At 44.0% G+C, this 22,297-nt stretch overlaps 1 protein-coding gene across 1 annotated transcript in view; it reads right to left on the bottom strand.

Annotated features, from left to right (window-relative positions):
* The window catches only part of LOC124550736, a 102,341-nt gene that overhangs the window by 45,106 nt on the left and 34,938 nt on the right, over positions 1-22,297 (bottom strand). Inside the window, exon 3 of the mRNA XM_047125456.1 lies at positions 2,591-2,763. Coding sequence (XP_046981412.1) covers positions 2,591-2,763 — 173 coding nt within the window. The remainder of the gene's footprint in view (positions 1-2,590; positions 2,764-22,297) is intronic.

Genomic DNA, 22,297 nt, shown 5'->3' with positions numbered 1-22,297 from the left:
TTTCAGTTTGACCGAGGCCACGTGGTGATGTGCAGGAGTCTCTGTAGGAGCATTTCGTAAATTGCACGACTTGTATGCTTTTCGAGCAGTTCTGTGGGGAGTGTCTTCAATACGTGTCGAAACCAAGATGAAACCACGTCCAGACGTTGTCGGGTTGGGCTGCCACCCCTCATTACAGATGTCGGCTGTCGTAGGCTGGGCGGACTGGTAAAACAGAACAGTCGGCGAACTGTGACGGAACTAACATCAGACTTTCATGCTGGGCAGAGTACAGGGCAGCGACCACTTCCATCGATGGCCGTCCGCAGACGGCGACCCATGCATGTGCCAATGTTAACAACACAACGTAGACAACTACGACTGAAATGGGCTCGTGACCATCGGCACTGTTCGTTAGCACAGTGGCAGAGCTTTGCATGGCCTGATGAACCCCGATACCTCCTTCAAATGGTTCAAGGAGCACTATGTGACTTAACTTCTGAGGTCATCAGTCACCTAGAACTTAGAACTAATTAAACCTAACTAACCTAAGGACATCACACACATCCATGCCCGAGGCAGGATTCGAACCTGCGACCGTAGCGGTCGCTCGATTCCAGACTGTACCGCCTAGAACCGCACGGCCACTGCGGCCGGCATACCTCCTTCATCATGTCGACAGGAGGGCGCGAATTCGCTCCCTGACGCCTGTACTGCTGGGCAGAGACAAGTTGGTGGCCATTCCATTATGCTCTCGGGAACATTGACATGGGCATCCATGATTCCAATGGTGCTATTGCAAGGCACCATGGTGGCCAAGAAGTATCGTAGACTGGTTCAATACTGTACTGTCTGCCATCGGGTTCCCCTATATGACAGGCAGCACCGCATAACAGCCATGCTATGAGGGAAACAAACCAATAGCCAAACAGGCGAAGACATCAGGATACACGCCGAAGATTCCAGTCGATTAATAGGAACCTTTAGTTGCAGAGGTCGCCGCGACATATCCGGCCACGGATTTATAAACTGGGTTTCTACTGGCTCCAGCTCACTATATAGGCCCGGCCGGTCGAAGGCAGACCAGTCTTCGTCCGCTGCTAATGGCAACCGCTATAGCGGAGTCTCCGAGAAGATATCACCGAAGCCGCTGTACTGCACCGCCGATCGAAGTACCAGCCGACCGAGAGGAACCACATCTCCGGCTAGATCGACGGACGCCTACATCTATTGTACAGCCAGCTATTGTATTGTAGAAGAAGTTACGTTCAATAAACTGTTGGAGAATACAACAAATACCATGTACACCCCTTCATGACGCCAGTGACATTTTTCAACAAGACAATGCGCCATGTCACAAGACGAGGAGTGTGATGGAGAGGTTTGAGGAATACAGTGGCGAGTTATAATTGATGTGCTGTCCCCCAGCTCACCAGATCTCAACTCAATGGAACACATCTGGAATATGACTGATTGTGGCGTCAGATTTCATATGGCACCCCCCCCCCCCCCCCATTTTCCCGAAAATTACGGGAATTAGGTGACTTGTGTGTGCAGATGTGTGTCAACTCCCTCCAGAGACCTACCAAGGCATCATTGCTTCCATGTCACGACGCGTTGCGGCTTTTATCCGTGCTAATGTGGACACACTGGCTATTAAGTATATGGTCATAATGTTCTGCCTGATCAGTGTACAAGCGTACAGTTACACATAGTTTTTTATAATATGTATGGATACCATTGTATGTATTGTGTTGTATGTTAACCGGGGACCTATAAATGACGGAGAGGCTTCGTCCCCGCCGCAACCGCAGTGGTCCACAGCCCCACGACGACTACCGCAGACCACTTCCCCCCTCCGCCACCCCACACCGAACCCCTGAGTTATGGTGCGATTCGGCCCCTGGTGGATCCCCCAGGGAACGTCTCACACCAGACGAGTGTAACCCCTATGTTTCCGTGGTAGAGTAATGGTGGTGTAAGCGTACGCGGAGAACTTGTTTGCGCAGCAATCGCGGAATAAGGGGAACCAGCCCGCATTCTCCGAGGCAGATGGAAAACCGCCTAAAAACTATCCACAGACTGGCCGGTTCACCGGACTTCAACACCAATCCTCCGGGTGGATTCGTGCCGGGACCAGGCGCTACTTCCTGCCCAGAAAGTCGTGCGTTGTACCGCACGGCCAACCGGGCGGGCCATGGATACCATATTAGATGAAATTTTCGCACATTGCGAATTTCTAACTCGTCATCTTCCAGCGAAGGCGCCGCGATTCGGTTGATACCTCGAAAGGTTTCGCCGCTGAAATTCACCGAGAAAACCTGCATTCCCAAAGAACTTACTTACAAATAAAGACTCACCTGTTTTGCTGATGAATTCTCCTCGTGTTTTCAGCCGAGTGGTGGCGTCGTCTTGTGGCAACGTTTCAATGAGTTTCGTGCCCATCATCTTCTGGCGAAGTGTGTCAACTCCCTCCCATCTTTGCCAGAAGATGATGGGTACGAAACTCATTGAAACGTTGCCACAAGACGACGCCAACACTCGGCTGATAACCCGAGAATAATTCATCAGTGGAATACGCCAAGAAAGACTGCAATCGCATGTATCTCACCTGTTTTGTTCAAGTGCCGCTGGAGAAAATTCCATTTTTGGCGCCCGGCGCATTTTCTGCCTAGGCGTATGGCTTTTGTGATGTGCCGAAGGGTGCGCAGTAATTTGGAGAGGACAGGACGCCTCTGATCGTCCGAGGTCAGCGTTTCCACGTTCCACTCCGTGATGTTAGACCTTTAAAAACAAAACGCAATCAGCTGGTGTAACAAATGAAATCCTGAAATTTGATTGTAAGAGGGGATGTGATACGCCGGAGCCAGTTGCTTTCTCCGTTCGATTCACCCGTATCGATTGTTTCCCTCTGGCGTTGCTTATCTTTGCCATTTTGGCCGGTGGTGGTGCTGGTGGGGTGGCGGGCAGACTGGGTTTTGCCTTCGGAACGGCCGGTAAGTGTCGCTGCTCAGAGAGTGAAACTAGTGTTTGCGTGGAGTTAGCTGGATTTGACCGGTGTATGTGGCTCGGAATGCGGAAGCGGACCTGTTATTGCAAGTTCTTGAGGCGTGACTGGGTCATGGTCTTCTACACAGGACGCTGAGCAATGTGTTATTCTTTTTGGCTATTGGGGTTGAATTATGTACCATGCAGCTGTCTATTGAAGAAGTAGACATTCAAGCTTTCTAGTTTTACAATCAGACTTACCCGTGTTTTCACTAGCTTCTTTCTTATGAGAGTCAATATTGTATTGGAACTGCGACGTACTGGTGTAATAATATTATGCTTTGTCTCATCGTTGCCGTTTTAAAACTAGCCTGTTTGTGCTGGGGCAGTTTTACGTATTTTGAAATTTGAAGTCTACGGATAATACTCTTAACCATTTTTAATTTGCCTTTGTCTTGATGTGATCTCTCTTTGCAGAATTTTATCTTAATATATTCTGGGGGCTGTTAACATTGTTTCTTTTCACTGTGGCTGTGTGTTTGTGCTATTCTGTTTCAGCACTGCAGCGGCCACCTAGTCCATGTCTAAATCGATGCCTGGAGTACGACGCCTTGGCCGATCAATACCAGAGGGAACGGGAGGTTCTTTTGGCCGCGGGGAAAATGGCAACCGATACGGCGGCCACTCAGTTCTTCGGGTTGCAGTGAGTGGGGATCTTGCATTCAGTTGTTTCATCTGCATTGGGACGCCAAGGCGCCTGTTCCGTTTGCTATACTCCTTATATACACTACTGGCCATTAAAATTGCTACACCACGAAGATGACGTGCTACGCACGCGAAATTTAACCGGCAGGAGAAGATGCTGTGATATGCAAATGATTAGCTTTTCAGAGTATTCACACAAGGTTGGTGCCGGTGGCGACACCTATAACGTGCTGCCATGAGAAAAGTTTCCAACCGACTTCTCATACACAAACAGCAGTTGACCGGCGTTGCCTGGTGAAACGTTGTTGTGATGTCTCGTGTAAGGAGGAGAAATGCGTACCATCACGTTTCCGACTGTGACAAAGGTCGGATTGTAGACTATCGCGATTGCGGTTTATTGTACCGCGACATTGCTGCTCGCGTTGGTCAAGATCCAATATGGAATTGGTAGGTTCAGGAGGGTAATACGGAACGCCGTGCTGCATCCCAACGGCCTAGTATCACTAGCAGTCGAGATGACAGGCATCTTATCCGCATGGCTGTAACGGATCGTGCAGCCACGTCTCGATCCCTGAGTCAACAGATGGGGACGTTGGCAAGAAAACAACCATCTTCACGAAAGTTCGACGATGTTTGCAGCAGCCTGGACTATCAGCTCGGAGACCATTGCTGCGACTACCCTGGACGCTGCATCACAGACAGGAGCGCCTGCGATGGTGTACTTAACGACGAACCTGGGTGCACGAATGGCAAAACGTCATTTTTTCGAAAGAATCCAGGTTCTGTTTACGGAATCATGATGGTCGCATCCGTGTTTGGCGACATCGCGGTGAACGCACATTGGAAGCGTGTATTCGTCATCGCCATACTGGCGTATCACCCGGCGTGATGGTATAGGGTGCCATTGGTTACGCGTCTCGCTCACCTCTTGTTCGCATTGACGGCACTTTGAACAGTGGACGTTACATTTCAGATGTGTTACGACCCGTGGCTCTACCCTTCATTCGATCCTGTGAAACCCTACATTTCAGCAGGATAATGCACGACCGCATGTTGCATGTCCTGTAAGGGCCTTTCTGGATACAGAAAATGTTCGACTGCTGCCCTGGCCAGCACATTCTCCAGATCTCTCACCAATTGAAAACGGTTGGTCAATGGAGGCCTAGCAACTGGCTCGTCAGAAAACGTCAGTCACTACTCTTGATGAACTGTGGTACCGTGTTGAAACTGCATGGGCAGCTGTACCTGTACACGCCATCCAAACTCTGTTTGACTCAATGTCCAGACGTATCAAGGCCGTTATTACGGTCAGAGGTGGTTGTTCTGGGTACTGATTTCTCAGGATCTATGCAACCAAATTGCGTGAAAAAGTAATCACATGTCAGTTTTAATATAATATATTGGTCCTATGTATGCCCGTTTATCATCTGCATTTCTTCTTGTTGTAGCAATTTTAATGGCCAGTAGTGTATTTACCTTCAAAACCATAAAGGAAGGAGACTAGTTTTCTGAATTATACCTTATGTGCAGCGGGAGTTGAACCTATGTACATGTTAAAGATAAATACTTGATGGGAATCGTAAATCGGAAATTATGTGAATTGTCCTATTGCTATTGCCCAGGTGACCTATTTAAAAGTAACTTACTTCACCTTTATTATTCAAGTGCCCTTTGTCAAATGAAACTGATTTTACCTTTTATTATTGAAGTTGTTACAGTTAGTATAGAAGTTATGAGATGTTCTTGTTTGCAAGTAATTCAATCAGAATGGTTTTGCGTAATATATTTTTTTTCTTGTGTATCCTGTTCAAAAGAAACTTATTTCACCTTTATTTTTCAAGTGTCCTCGTTAAATGAAACTGATTTTACCTTTTATTATTGAAGAGCTTACAGTTAGTAGAGAAGTTATAAGAAATTCTTGTTTGCACCTAATTCAATTAGAAAGGTATTGTGTAATGTATTTTCTGACCTGTGAATATGATACACTTGTACAAAATTTTTGTGTAAATACTGTGCCCTTTGGGTTAAACTGTTGATCAGTAATATCTTGCAAACCCTCTGTACTTATTATTTCACTTGTCACCGGTTTGCACGTAAACACGACGTTGCAGCACGCTTAAAAGTGATGCCTCCGGATTGTTAGTGTGAAACTCTCAACGCTTTGAAAATAAAACATTCTTCATCTTTACGCTTCACGTCCACATATTTGCAGCCCTCTGACGCTAGAGGCCTCACAACTGTAGGGTGTGAGACGGCGGTATGTGACGTAACTTTATCAGTGCGTGAGAAACAGAGTGCTGTAATCGTGTTTCGAATTCTAAGAGATCGCCCAGACACAGGGCAACCTCTCCTGACAGACCACACATGAACGCTGAAGCGATCCAGCGCCTCGAGTTCGCTCTCGTCGATCATCCTCCATATAGTCCGGACTTTGCGCCATCCTACGAGCCGTGTTTTTTATGTAAATACCGTTTTGAAATTAAAAAAAGACGTGCTAAGATATCTCAATAATTTTATTTCTACATGAAAGCCTGTACCTTAATCTACCTTTCTACATAATTTCCGTCAATATTGAGGGACTTCTCATAACGTTGTACCAGTTTTTGAATACCCTCCTCATAGAAGTCTCCCCCCGACTTGTTAAGCACTGCATCACCACTGTTTTGACTTCGTCATCGTCGTGAAGAAGCTGACCGCCCAGGTGTTTCTTCAAGTGCTGGAACAGATGGTAGTCACTGGGCGCAAGATCGGGGCTGTACGGAGGATGATCTAGAGTTTCCCATCGAAAAGATGTGATCTTTGGTCTGAATCGCCAGGTGCGGACGGACATTGTCTTGCAGCAAAACGATGCCCTTGCTCAACTTCCATGGACTGTTGCTTTGCTTCTGGTGTGACGTAGGCCACCCACGTTCCATCGCCCGTAGCAATTTGGCTTAAGAAATCATCACCGTCGTTGTGGTACCGCTCAAGGAAAGTCAATGCACTGTCTAAACGTTTGGTTTTGTGCACATCCGTCAACATTTTCGGTACGCAACTTGCGTACAATTTTCGGCAATTGAAGTGCTCGGTCACAGTGCTATACGAAACACTACGAGAAACATTAGGAAAGTCATTCCGCAACGACGAAATCGTAGGCCTAAAGCGCCTGTTTTCTCTCACCTTATCGTCCACTTCCTGCACTAAACTTTCATTAACGACCGAAGGACGCCCACTCCGTTGTTCATCATGCACATTTGTGCGGCCATCTTTAAATGCTCTCACCCACTTTCTTACCATTCCATCACTCGTAATGTTTTCTCCGTAAACTGCACAGATATCACGATGAATATCGATCGCTTTTAGCACTAAGAAATCTTATAACAGCCCGTACTTCACAGTCGGCGGGACTCACGATTATCGGAGGCATCTTAAACACTCAGTGCACAACGTAAACAAGGAAGAATCAGACTGTAATGGCGTCAGTGCGTAGATGAAGGTACAGGCTTTGACGTAAAAATAAAATTATTGAGATATCTTAGAATGTCTTTTTTTTAATTTCAAAACGGTACTTACTTAAAAAACACGCCTCGTATATTCATCTGTTTCAAAAAGTTGAAGAACACTTTCGCGGACTTCACTTTGTGGTGATTAAGGCGCGACGGTAACACCAAACTGGTCTCTCGTGGAGAGAAATGTGCTCGTTCCCAAGGCGAGTACGTAATAAAAAAAGCACTCCGTCTTCAGGCCACGAGTGGCCTACAGGGACCATCCGACCGCCATGTCATCCTCAGTGAAAGATGTGGATAGGAGGGATGTGGGGTCAGCACACTGCTCTCCCGGTCATTAGGGTGGTATTCTTGACCGAAGCCGCTACTATTCGGTCGAGTAGCTCCTCAGTTGGCATCAGGAGGCTGAGTGCACCCCGAAAAATGGCAACAGCGCATGGCGGCCTGGATGGTCACCCATCCAAGAGCCGACCACGCCCGACACCGCTTAACTTCGGGAATCTCACGGGAACCGGTGTATACACTGCGGCAAGGCCATTGCCAAGGCGAGTACGTAGAGAAAGAAATATACAGACATGAAGAATAAAGATGTAGAATGTTACTAAATTTTCTTTTATTCAAAAACCTACAAGAATTTTCACATAAAAAATTTGGAGACACTGTTTTTCAGCACATCCCAGTATTTTGTGGAACAGAATTGTTAAAGCTAAACCCAACTTATCCTTTCACAAATTTTAATGTTTTCCTTTTACAGGTGCCCAGGTCATAAGAGATGACTGAGAGTGAGCTCCTCCAGCGTAGCCGGCCAGAGTGGCCGAGCGGTTCTAGGCGCTACAGTCTGGAACCGCGCGACCGCTACGGTCGCAGGTTCGAATCCTGCCTCGGGCATGGATGTTTGTGATGTCCTTAGGTTAGTTAGGTTTAAGTAGTCCTAAGTTCTAGGGGACTGATGACGAGAGCAATTAAGTCCCATAGTGCTCAGAGCCATCTGAACCATCATCCTCCAGCGTAAATTAAGGGTGGTATGCGGGTCTGCTGACACATTTCCGAAAACTGACTGGTCTCTGTTGAAATACAGGGTGTCCGAAAAGTCTTTCCCTGATTACATAAATTCAGGCTAGAAGTAAGAAACAAATATGAAACTTGTGTCGAATTGTTTACAACTATCAAAGTTTTTTTTCTATTTTAGGATCGCAGCACGTAGGTAGTGGATGAGGGGAAGTGCCCAAGAAGCCATGTTAACCAATCAGGAGAAGGCAAAGTGCACAAAGCACTGGTCCGTAACAGGCCCGTCACAGGAGAAGCGGGTGCAGTTGGTGTGTTAGCTGCTGTTGCCATGAACCCACACATGAGTACACGGGACATTGCGAGAGCCGGCGGACTGAGTCAAAGTAGTGTCATGCGCATACTGCATCGTCACCGCTTTCACCCGTTTCATGTGTCGCTACATCAGCAATTACATGGTGATGACTTTAATCATCGAGTGCAATTCTGTCAATGGGCATTAACAGAGAATGCGTTGCAGTTCTACCTGTTTAACGATGAAGCGGGTTTCACAAACCACTGGGCAGTGAATCTACGGAACATGCATCACTGGTCCGTGGACAATCCTCGCTGGCTCAGACAGGTAGAGCGACAGCGACCGTGAACTGTAAATGTATGGTGCGGAATCATCGGCGACCACCTCATTGGTCCTCACTTCATTGCAGGGGCCTAAACAGCTGCAACATACATTGCGTTTCTACAGAATGATCTGCCAACGTTGCTCGAAAATGTCCCACTGGAAACGCGTCGACGTATGTGATATCAGCATGATGGTGCATCTGAACATTCCGCAATTAACACTAGGCTGACCCTTGACAAGATGTTCGACGGGCGTTTCATAGGACGTGGAGGACGCATAAATTGGCCAGCCCGTTCTCCTGATCTTACACCTCTGGACTTCTTTCTGTGGGGTACGTTAAAGGAGAATGCGTACCGTGATGTGCCTACAACCCCAGAGGATATGAAACAACGTACTGTGGCAGCCTGCGGCGACATTACACCAGATGTACTGCGGCGTGTACGACATTCATTACGCCAGAGATTGCAATTGTGTGCAGCAAATGATGGCCACCACATTGAACATCTATTGGCCTGACATGTCGAGACACACTCTATTCCACTCTGTAATTGAAAACGGAAACCCCGTGTGTACGTGTACCTCACCTCTCATGGCAATGTACATGTGCGTCAGTGAAAAAGACCAATAAGAAGGTGTTAGCATGTGCACGTAATGTGCTGTTCCAGTCTCTTCTGTACCTAAGGTCCATCACCGTTCCCTTTGGATCCCTACGTAATCCGGTGCTCTCCGATACCCGCGATCGAACAACGGAGGAGTGGTACTCAAGCGTTAACTTTAGGTTACAATATCTCCGGATGTTATTAACATTTTACAATGCAACAAACGGCACTGATTACGTATTTGTTTATATGTTCAGATGTGCTAACAAAACTAACGCAGTTCCATTTAAAAAAACGTAGGTTTGTGTTAAAAAACATACTTCCGTGCATTTTTTTATGGTTTGTATTAACCAATTACACTAGCCCCTCTCCTCACGTTCGGTCTGTGGAATCGATTCGTCAGTATTTGATGTGGTTTACGAAATATATCCAGCGGTAATGTTAGGTGACTCACCCTGTATATATATACCTCGTTCAAACTCAGCGAGGTGTTGATAACGGTGCCTTTGTCACCCTAAAGGCAGGATTCACTAACGTCAACTCACCATATATATATATATATATATATATATATATATATATATATATATATATATATATATGGCACAACTGTGACGCTGGAGGCAGTAGAGTTAGTTAAGATCTTAGAAATTAAATACCAATACTTGTAAGAATTAGCTGCCCATTGTAATTAGAGTATATCTGTAGCTCACAATCAACTAAATTGTAATCAGCTGCAGCTAATATCTAACAAACTCACAAATTAGGACCCACTAATCATATAAGGAAGTGAGTGATGCTGTATAGTTATCTTTGATGATTAACAGTCGTTAACGGGCGACCTCCAGGGAACCTGCCGCGTTTCATTTGTATAAGACTTGCACAGGAAAGTGGGGCTCTGTCTGAGTTGACACCACTTAAGCCGCAAATGACGGTATTTTTGGGGTCAGTGGAATTTACGATACGGAGCGCCTGGCTCTGAGCTGCCCTTGAAGTAACTAATCTGTAAGTGTTCGTTGTGTCACTGTCATGACAAAGGCTACTGAGATTGTCGCCCCGGATGCAGTACGTTGCGCCAGAGCCATACACCGAACACGATGGTCTTCCCTCTCGGTAGTGCCACGTCACCTTCTCGAGTCCGGTCCTCTTGCAACCGTACATTCTCGTGATCACAGCTGCCAGCAGCCATGTACAGTGGCTACGTTCCTGCCAAGTCTTTCTGCAAAATCCTGAAGGAACATCCAGCTTCTGATATCCCTATTAAACAACCTCGTTCAAACTCAGTGAGGTGTTGATAACAGGCCTTAGTCACCCTAAAGGCAGGCTTCACTAACGTCAAGTCACCATGATGTGTCTCAGATGTAACTAACGCTTCTAGTGTGATAAAAGAAAAAAAATAAGTTAAATATATTTCAATTTTTTTCAATTTTAGTCTGATAATTATGTATATATTGTGTTTCATACTAGAATGTCGTGTTCCCAGTTTGGCACAGCTTTGACACAGGAAACACGAAAGCTGACGAAGACGTCTGTCATCTGGTCGGCTCCTGATCGTTGTCAGAAGGAGTCTAGTTTTCGATTACGCAAAGGCTTCTATTATTCGGAAAAGGACAAGCCGGATATACTTACGTAATCAGCGTGGTGTCACCGCCAGACACCACACTTGCTAGGTGGTAGCCTTTAAATCGGCCGCGGTCCGTTAGTATACGTCGGACACGCCTGTCGCCACTATCAGTGATTGCAGACCGAGCGCCGCCACACGGCAGGTCTAGTGTAGAGACACTCCCTAGCACTCACCCCAGTTGTACAGCCGACTTTGCTAGCGATGGTTCACTGTTTACATCCGCTCTCATTTACAGAGACGACAGTTTAGCATAGCCTTCAGCTACGTCATTTGTTACGACCTAGCAAGGCGCCATATTCAGTTATTATAATCTGAACAGATAATATTGTGAATCATGTACCGTCAAGAGCGACGTTCATCATTAATGGAGTAAAGTTAAGTATGAAACTAATTACGTCCGCTTTCTGAATTCTCATTCCTTGTCATGTTCCAGACCTCCCGTCAGTATGGTTCTTCCCTCCTCACGCCCGCCTGCGTGAGTTAAATCGGCGTGCATTTCGGCCTCTAGTAACACGGTGTTGGCTCTCCTGCCAACCCAACAATCAGTATGAATTTTATAATTACCTAAGGGACCTTTAACAATGAATAATAAAAAAATTTGCATTTGCAAATGATATCATTAATAAATGGGGCAGCTATGAGTTGTATAGAAGACAAGGAGCGGCCTTCTGTCTACGACCAGGATGCCACAGTATTCCCTGCTGTAGTAAAGGCTGTTTTACATTTATAAAAATAACATGACGTGGAGGTAGAAAAAAAATAAAGGAAAAGAATAGAATAAGAAATCTGGTAAACACTAAATATATTCAAATAACCCTCACACGCAATTAGGGCTTATTTATAAACAGTATAACTTACATAAGTAATTTTCTAACTGTATGGTGCGATCAGATTTCAGCCTGTCCTGCGTTAGCTTCTTGGTTCACGTTTTTTGTCACAAATTACAGTCATTACTTTTCTCCTTCCTTCGAGACAATTCTTGCACCAATCAACACCTTCATAACAATAACGTGCCGGTTTACAGTATCGAACATAAATTACTTGAATTTTATTAATTAATAATGTTGTCTGCATGCTGGCAAGACCGCTCACTTTTATGGCTTAAAGACGACCTTCTTTACGCTTTCACATTACAAGCAGAAGTACGATAAAATCTGAAGCCATCTTTTATTTAGATCAAAGCGGAACGTTCAGCTTCTGTTAAATGTTTATTTGACTGCGCAAACGATTTATTAGTGTCCGCGCTAGATGCGCATCTTTACAGTTACGTAAACTATATAAAACGTCTTTCAAAGAATAGGTATCGTCTCATAAGTTGATAATTTAATATACAGATAGGTGAATGCCTTTCCAAGGGTACTCACAGCTTTCACACGACGGAAATCCCAATAATATTACTCGCTGACGACAGTGTGTATCTAAAGTAAACTGATGTGCATCCTCAAAATGGCGCTAGTGGGACCACTCTTACGCGACTGGCGCGGAATTTGGATTGACGTGGTTTTTCAGATGTACAAACACGTCTACCATCTTTCGTGTACAACGCACCGCTCTTCTGGCTTTTGCGTTTATTCCGTCACTGTACTTGCATAACATTTACATAATACAGATCCATATAAAATGTGGTATGACCATAGCACGGAAGTACATTCAGCTGGCTAGATTACACTCTGCTCACCGCGCGGAGTGGCCGCGCGGTTTGAGGCGCCATGTCACGGACTGAGCGACCCGTCCCGCCGGAGGTTCGAGTCCTCCCTCGGGCATGGGTGTGTGTGTTGTTCTTAGCATAAGTTAGTTTAAGTAGTGTGTTAGTCTAGTGACCGATGACGTCAGCAGTTTGGTCCCTTAGGAATTCACATAGATTTGAACACTCTGCTGAATGTACAAGTTCTGTATTATGATTGTATGCCTTTTTCATATGCATCCTTATTGCGTTGATGTCAAGTAAGAATATTAGTGGAATTATGCTGTAAAGAACACCTCAAATGCCGGCAGTGGTTTGAGAATCAACGTTAAAGTTCGAAATTAGTCACTACCAAGAAATAGCACGCAATGGTAACAAACCCCTGAATAAATAATAATCTTTTGTATTTTCAAAGAAACTAATGTCCACTAAGGTACAAAAACTAATATTGAAAAATGCATAACGCCCTGCTGTCTGTAATAATGTTTCATTTTTCTACCGGTTTCGGTTTTGAGCCATCATCAAAGGCAAGGCAGCTGGACAGCATACAAAAGTGGACAATGTGAGAATGCCAAACGGAAGACGAAGAAAAGAAAAAACCTAAAATCGATCAAAATACCCACGAAAATTGTCACAAATGTATTAGATGTCATACATGGTTTAACAGAAGTTACCACAGAAACCATAATTTCCAAGATAATATAAAATCAAAAATTGTAACAAGACAAAAATATGATGGCACATTGACACAAGTACAGCAATACAAATCAAAGAAATTCTAGGTCAAAGATGACAGTCTTGATAAAACCTAACACGTTGCCATTAAATAATTATGTGACAATAGGCTAATAAAACTTGATTGAGATTACATAAAAACGCCAATAAAATAAAATGTAAATTAACAGATGAATGTAAGATTATAAAATGTCTTACAATTCATTCAGAAAAGGTAAACATGTAAAATGCAGACTACAGATTCATACAAGAAGTAAGATTAACAAAAACTAGCGAAAAACAGGCAGGGTGCACGACACAACGCATCAGAGTAACATGCAGTAAGAGAAGAAATATTATCAAAGATTACAGTACGATTAAGAGCCATTAGTAATAGGCTATAACAGAATATAATTTAATACCATACGAAATATTATTAGAGAAGTTTATACTATCAACTATGGGAGTAGGACATACAAATCTCAGAGCAAGATCAAAGCACGTTGGGATATAATGATGACAGGCTCTGGGAAGCAAGTAGTTCACTGATGTGGTACGATGAAGACGTTGTTAATATGTAAAAGCTTAAATAATAAACTACTGTACGTGGTAGATAAATTTAATCTCTTGCACAACGTCAACTATTCAGATTTCTCATAATACCAGGCGCGTCTGAAAAGTTCGGTGAGGGGTCTCAAAAAACAAAGGAAACAAGAGTTACAAATAAAATATGTTTACAGTCTTCATAGTAAGCAACACTGGTTACATCACACTCCTGACAACGCCTGTAGAGCTGTTGAAAACTGTCAGCAAACACTTCTTGTGGACTCGATCGAAGCACAGTGGTCCCGTCTTGTTGGATATCCGCAGGCTCAACTTTCTCGCTCAACGCAATGTGACCGTTCTTCAATACGTACTTATTCTCCAGATTTGGCGACATTTGACTTCTTCCTAGCAGTACTGGACACCGGAAGATCCTGAGAAAGATCCCAGCAGAAGGGTCGAAACATTGATCCTTTTAAAAGTATGACGCGGCCTAATAACCCAGAACATTATAACTTCAGTGACAACGTCCACGAAAGCCTGCAGACTTACATTATGCCTGCTGACTTACATATGACTTCTTTTGTTTCCTCGTTTTAACTTAATGCTGAATGGCTTACGCTTCACAGGCATTTCGGGTATACAACAAGGCGTGAGCACGCTACTTCGGGAGATTCCATAAGAAGCGTTTACTGACAATTTTCAACAGCTTCACAAACGATGTCAGAGGTGTGTTGCACCTACTGATGACTACTCTGAAGCTATTCTGTTCGTAACTAACGTTTCATTAATTTTCGGAGACCATGCACCGACCTTTTCAGACGCATCTTGTACTATTACTTGAAGGGAGTAACAGAACATAAAGATGATGGGTGCAAATACTAGAGAAACTGAAGTAATAATTTCGTTGCGCGAGAATAACGGTGCATATCTTTGAGGCCACTTATGAAACTTTTAATAACATCTAAATCTACTTGTTCGTTCATACTCTGCAAACCACTGATAAGTACATGGCAGAGGGTACTTGCTCCACTACCACATATTGGGCTGTTCTCATGTTTCAGTCTCGTCTATGCGAGCTGTCACTAGTCTAACCTCGCCTCTGCTATTGTTACGAGAGCCTTATCTAGGGGTCCTATTATACTGTCAGCATCTTCATCGCCAATAGTTTAAGGTCAATGAGTGATGCGATACTTTTCAGGATTTACTCCCATCTAAGCACAGTCCTGAAAATATTCAAACCTCATATCGCGCACATGCATTCTTTCACCAATGACGCACCGATTGTCGTCCATTGCACACACGAGAATCTATCTCAGTTCTGTCACGCGTAAAATAAGACCGAGCAGTTCGTAGTTTACTCAGTATTAATCACAGCCTTTCTGCGGTTCACACGATACGAAGAGCATAGTGACCGAACCGTGGGTAGTGTCACCCACGCCATCACAACAATCAGCGTTCTTCTCTCTTCGTCACTCCCTACCACTCGACTGTTGAATGTGGTGTGGTCGAAAGAGACTCTGTTACGGTATAACAAAGGTATGTACAATGAAATATTTTTGTTCTTGATGCTTATACAGGGTGGACCATTGATAGTGACCGGGCCAAATATCTCACGAAGTAAGCGTCAAACAAAAAACTACAAAGAACGAAACTCGTCTAGCTTGAAGGGGGAAACTGGATGGCGCTATGACTGGCCCGATAGATGTCGCTGCCATAGGTCAAACGGATATCAGCTGTGTTTCTTTTAAAAATAGGAACTCCCAGTTTTAATTACATATTTTTGTAGTACGTAAAGAAATAGGAATGTTTTAGTTGGACCACTTTTTTCGCTTTGTGATAGACGGCGCTGTAATAGTCACAAATCCATAAGTATGTGGTATCACGTAACATTCCAACACAACGGACGGTATTTGCTTCGTGATACATTAGCCGTGTTAAAATCGACCGTTTACCTATTGCGGAAAAGGTCGATATCGTGTTGATATATGGCTATTGTCATCAAAATGCCTAACGGGCGTGTGCTATGTATGCTGCTCGGTATCCTGGACGACATCATCCAAGTGTCCGGACCGTTCGCCGGATAGTTAAGCTATTTAAAGAAAAAGGAAGTGTTCAGCATCATGTGAAACGTCAGCCACGACCTGCAACAAATGATGATGCCCAAGCAGGTGTTTTAGCTGGTGTCGCGGCCAATCCACACATCAGTAGAAGAGAAATTGCGCGAAAATCGGGAATCTCAAAAATGTCGGTGTTGAGAATGCTACATCAACATCGATTGCACCCGTACCATATTTCTATTCACCAGGAATTGCATGGCGACGACTTTTAACGTCGTGTACAGTTCTGCCACTGGGCACAAGAAAAATTACAGGACGATGACAGATTTTTTGCACGTGTTCTATTTAGCGACGAAGCGTCATTCAGCAACAGCGGTAACGTAAACCGGCATAATTTGCACTATTGGGCAACCGGAAAGTTCACGATGGCTGCGATAAGTGGAACATCACCGACCTTGGCGGGTTAATGTATGGTGCGGCATTATTGGAGGAAGGATAATTGGCCCCCATTTTATCGATTTATTTATTTATTTATTTATTTATTTATTATTCCGTGGGACCACATTTAGGAGAAGTCTCCATGGTCATGGAACGAGTCAATACATGAAATTATAACACGATTGTAGAAACAGATAAAATGAAATATAAGAAACATATTCAGGCGACAAGTCGTTAGTTTAAATAAAGAAAAATCAAGAATGTAACACTGGAATTTGCTTAATTTTTTAGCTCTTCCAGGAGCTCCTCGACTGAATAGAAGGAGTGAGCCATGAGGAAACTCTTCAGTTTAGACTTAAAAGTGTTTGGGCTACTGCTAAGATTTTTGAGTTCTTGTGGTAGCTTATTGAAAATGGATGTAGCAGAATACTGCACTCCCTTCTGCACAAGAGTCAAGGAAGTGCATTCCACATGTAGATTTGATTTCTGCCTAGTATTAACTGAGTGAAAGCTGCTAACTCTTGGGAATAAGCTAATATTGCTAACAACAAACGACATTAAAGAAAATACATACTGTGAGGGCAATGTCAAAATTCGCAGACTATTGAATAGGGGTCGACAAGAGGTCTTCGAACTTACACCATACATGGCTCGAACAGCCCGTTTTTGAGCCAAAAATAACCTTTTTGAATCAGAAGAATTATTCCAAAAAATTATACCATATGACATAAGCGTATGAAAATATGCGAAGTATACTACTTTTCGTGTTGAAATGTCACTTATTTCAGATACTGTTCTAATGGTAAATAAAGCGGCATTTAGTTTCTGAACAAGATCCTGAACATGGGCTTTCCACAACAGCTTACTATCTATCCGTACGCCTAGGAACTTGAACTGTTCCGTCTCGCTTATAACATGCCCATTCTGTCTGATTAAAATGTCAGTTCTTGTTGAATTGTGGGTTAGAAACTGTAAAAACTGAGTCTTACTGTGATTTAGCATCAAATTATTTTCCACAAGCCACGAACTTATATCATGAACTACATTATTTGATAATGTTTCAATATTACACACAAGATCCTTCACTACCAAGGTGGTGTCATCAGCAAACATAAATATTTTTGAATCACCTGTAATACTAGAAGGTATATCATTTACATAAATAAGAAACAGCAGTGGCCCCTGCACCGACCCTTGGGGAACGCCCCATTTAACAGTGCCCCATTGGGACTGAACATCATTACCACTCTCAATATTGCGGAGGATTACCTTCTGTTTTCTGTTCTTAAAGTAGGAGGCGAACCAATTGTAAGCTACTCCCCTTACTCCATAATGTTCCAACTTCTGCAGTAATATTTTGTGGTCAACACAGTCAAAAGCCTTCGCTAAATCAAAGAAAACACCTAACGTTCGCAACCTTTTATTTAATCCGTCCAAAACCTCACAGAGAAAAGAGACTATAGCATTTTCAGTTGTTAAGCCATTTCTAAAATCAAACTGTACATTTGACAGCAAATTATGTGAATTTAAATTCTGCAGTAACCTTGTATATACAACCCTCTCGATAACTTTAGCAACCACCGATGGCATAGAAATAGGTCTATAATTGTCAACATTATCCCTGTCTCCCTTTTTATAAAGTGGCTTCACTACCGAGTACTTTAATCGGTCAGGAAACCGACCACTCCTAAAGGAAAAGTTACAGATATGGCTAAGTACTGAGCTAACATACGTGGAACAATACTTCAGTATTCTGCTAGATACCCCGTCATATCCATGAGAGTTCTTGGTCTTTAGTGATTTGATTATTAACTCAATCTCCCTCTTGTCAGTATCATGGAGGAGCATTTCAGGTAACAGTCTCGGAACACTTTTTTCTAAGAGCGCTATATGATTCCCTGTTGGGACTAGGTTTCTATTTAGTTCACCTGCTATATTCAGAAAGTGATTATTAAGTACTGTACATATATGCGACTTATCAGTAACACGGACATCCCCACTACGCACTGATCCTATATTCTCGACCTGTCTCTGCAGACCAGCCACTTCCTTTACGACTGACCACATGGTTTTAATTTTATCCTGAGACTTAGCTATTCTATCTGCATACCACATACTTTTTGCCTTCCTAATAACTTTTTTAAGCACCTTACAATACTGTTTGTAATGGGCTGCAATGTATGCTTATTTCTACGTAATGTTCTATTGATGTTACTACAAGATGTTTCACCGCATGACAGAATGGCGATGTACTTCCAACATGATGGATGTCCGGAACATAGCTCGAGTGCGGTTGAAGCGGTATTGAATAGCATATTTCATGACAGGTGGATTGGACGTCGAAGCACCATACCATGGCCTGCACGTTCAACGGATCTGACGCCCCCGGATTTCTGTCCGTGGGATAAGTTGAAGGATATTTGCTATCGTGATCCACCGACAACGCCTGACAACATGCGTCAGCGCATTGTCCATGCATGTCGTTACACGTATTGCCAAATGCATTGAGGTTGACGGACATCATTTTGAGCATTTATTGCATTAATGTGGTATTTACAGGTAATCACGCTGTAACAGCATGCGTTCTCAGAAATGATAAGTTCACAAAGGTACATGTATCACATGGGAATAACCGAAATAAAATGTTCAAACGTACCTACGCTCTGTATTTTACTTTAAAAACCTACCTGTTAGCAACTGTTCGTCTAAAATTGTGACCGATATATTTGTGTCTATTACAACGCCATCTATCACAATGCGAGAAAAGTGGTCCAACTAAAACATTCATATTTCTTTACGTAGTACACAAATATATAATGAAAAATAGGGGTTCCGTTTGACCTATGGCAGCGCCATGTAGCGGGCCAACCATAACGCCATCTGGTTTCCTCCTTCCAGCTAGACGAGTTTCGTTCTTTGTAGCTTTTTCGGTTGTCGCTTATTTCGTGAGATATTTGGCGCCGTCATGATCAATGGACCACCCTGTATACTGATGCAGTCTGAAGCGACCAATGGAAACTTGTACTAAGTCAGGGATTCAAACCGGGGTCTCCTGCTGACTAGGCAGATGCGCTGGCCACTACGCCACCCTGGCATAACGACTTTGGAACCTTAGCGCATCTGCCTCCTTCCCATTCACGCCTCAGCCCACTTGGTATTCACTCTAAACTCAAACAGCATTGCAGAGGCTCTCGAACTCTATTAGAGTAACACCTCCACATCAAACGATTCGGGGATTCGGATTGAAGAGCAATGGATGTGAAAGGGTCGTGGTCCCCTTTCATTATCATTTTATTTGCTTTCCAGTGATACAGAACTCTCCGGCATGCGCGCGAGTGATTGAATGTGGGTGTGTTTCATTTTGCTATACGGTAATTTAGTCTGCTGCAGAGAATCAAAGGTAGTCGTACAGAATGGTAAACCTTGTACACTATTGGCCATTAAAAATTGCTACACCACGAAGATGACGTGCTACAGACGCGAAATTCAACCAACAGGATGAAGATGCTGTGCTATGCAAATGATTATCTTTTCAGAGCATTCACACAAAGTTGGCGCCGGTGGCGACGCCTACATCGTGCTGACATGAGTGAAGTTTACAACCGATTTCTCATACACAAACAGCAGTTGACCGGCGTTGCCTGGTGAAACGTTGTTGTGATGCCTCGTGTAAGGAGGAGAAATGCGTACTATCACGTTTCCGACTTTGATAAAGGTCGGATTGTAGCCTATCGCGATTGCGGTTTATCGTATCGAGACACTGCTGCTCGCGCTGGTCGAGATCCAATGACTGTTAGAGGAATATAGAATCGGTGGGTTCAGGAGGGTAATACGGAACGCCGTGCTAGATCCCAACGGCCTCGCATCACTAGCAGTCGAGATGACAGCCATCTTATCGGCGTGGCTGTAACGGATCGTGCAGCCACGTCTCGATCCCTGAGTGAAGAGATGGGGACGTTTGCAAGACAACAACCATCTGCACGAACAGTTCGACGACGTATGTAGCAGCATGGACTATCAGCTCGGAGACCGTGCCTGCGGTTACCCTTGACACTGCATCACCGACAGGAGCGCTTGCGATGATGTACTTAACGACGAACCTAGGTGCACGAATGGCAAAACGTCATTTTTTCGGATGAATCCAGGTTCTGTTTACAGCATCGTGATGGTCGCATCCGTGTTTGGTGACATCGCGGTGAACGAACATTGGAAGCGTGTATTCGTCATCGCCATACTGGCGTGATGGTATTGGGTGCATTGGTTACACGTCTCGGTCACCTCTTGTTCGCATTGACAGTACTTTGAACAGTGGACGTTACATTTCAACTGTGCTACGACCCGTGGCTCTACCCTTCATTCGATCCCTACGAAACTCTACATTTCAGCAGGATAATGCACGACCGCCTGTTGCGGGTCCTGTACGGGCCTTTCGACTGCTGCCCTGGCCAGCACATTCTCCAGATCTCTCACCAATTGAAAACGGTTGGTCAATGGTGACCGAGCAACTGGCTCCTCACAATACGCCAGTCACTACTCTTGATGAACTGTGGTACCGTGTTGAATCTGCATGGACAGCTGTACCTGTACACAGCATCCAAGCTCTGTCTGTCTCAATGCCCAGGCGTATCAAGGCCGTTATTACGGCCAGAGGTGGTTGTTCTGGATACTGATTTCTCAGGATCTATACACGCAAATTGCGTGAAAATGTAATCACATGTCAGTTCTAGTATATTTGTCCAATGAATACCTGTTTATCATCTGCATTTCTTCTTGGTGTAGCAATTTATTGCCCAGTAGTGTAGTTTTCATGTAGGCAAAGAGGTTTGCCCCTTTGTGTGAATGTTACCGGTGTTAGGTTGGTGGCGGAAGCCTCATCTCTGGGTTTTCCTGGCCACGGGGTCGCGTGGGAGACGTTAGAGTGTGTGGACAGTCAGTCTGCTTCCAGCTCGCCGAGGGTCTGCAGCTGAAGTCTCTTCGAAGAAGGGTGAGCTGACTTAACCGCGTGGCCCTTTGTCTCATAGCAAGAGGGGAGACTTTAGATTTTGGTCTCGCGTTTCATCTTATAAAGATTGATTTGCTGGGTCCCAGCAAGGAATGCAAGTCTTTTGCAGACTTTCAGTTTGATTCCTAGACTTGACTTTGATCCGTAAGAAGAACATAGCACAAAGGTGTTGCATACGTTGAAGCCCCCACGGTTCAGTGTGAATGTTTGTGTGCCTGCAACTGCGTGTGTATGCATTCTAATCTTTTCAGAATCTTGGAAATTTTTGCTTCTTTGTGAATTTTCTTTGTCTAATTACTTTATGCCCGGTGGAAACCATCCACATGGGTTACTATTGGAGTTTGTTGGTCCTCTGCCATTATTCTTTGTCTGTTCAAATGTGTCCTGTGTAAGATGTTAATTGTTCGCGACTGCATGGTTTGATGTTACTAAAATATGGCGACTGTACGTAGAAATTGTGTCTCCACGAACCACGTGGGCACACGAGTCTGTTGTGAAACGCATAGCGTTTCACAAGCATTTGTACTTAGTTACCAGGCAACAGCAGTCTATAGAAGCATTACATCAATGTTTTAGGGAATAAATAATTTTGCCTCCAATCTTATCCAGTGTACCGATGCTACGTCTCAGTTAACTACGCCATTTACCGTGTTGTTTTCCTTGTTAGCCCATCTATAGTGTTGCCATGTGCACAGGTCCAATAATTAGTGTCCTTTTCTTATTTAAAACAAATGCTTTGGAATAGATCTTGTTTTCAGCAATGTTGCTGCAAGGTGCACATATGCACAGTGTTCGTGCTCTCTTTACATTATTCAATACTTGATTGATCAGAACACTGCGTGGATCATATTA

Source organism: Schistocerca americana, chromosome 9 (assembly GCF_021461395.2).
Source record: "Schistocerca americana isolate TAMUIC-IGC-003095 chromosome 9, iqSchAmer2.1, whole genome shotgun sequence".
NCBI lineage: Eukaryota > Metazoa > Arthropoda > Insecta > Orthoptera > Acrididae > Schistocerca > Schistocerca americana.
Note: the sequence above shows the minus strand (reverse complement) of the source record. Positions and strands in the feature narration are given on the sequence as shown.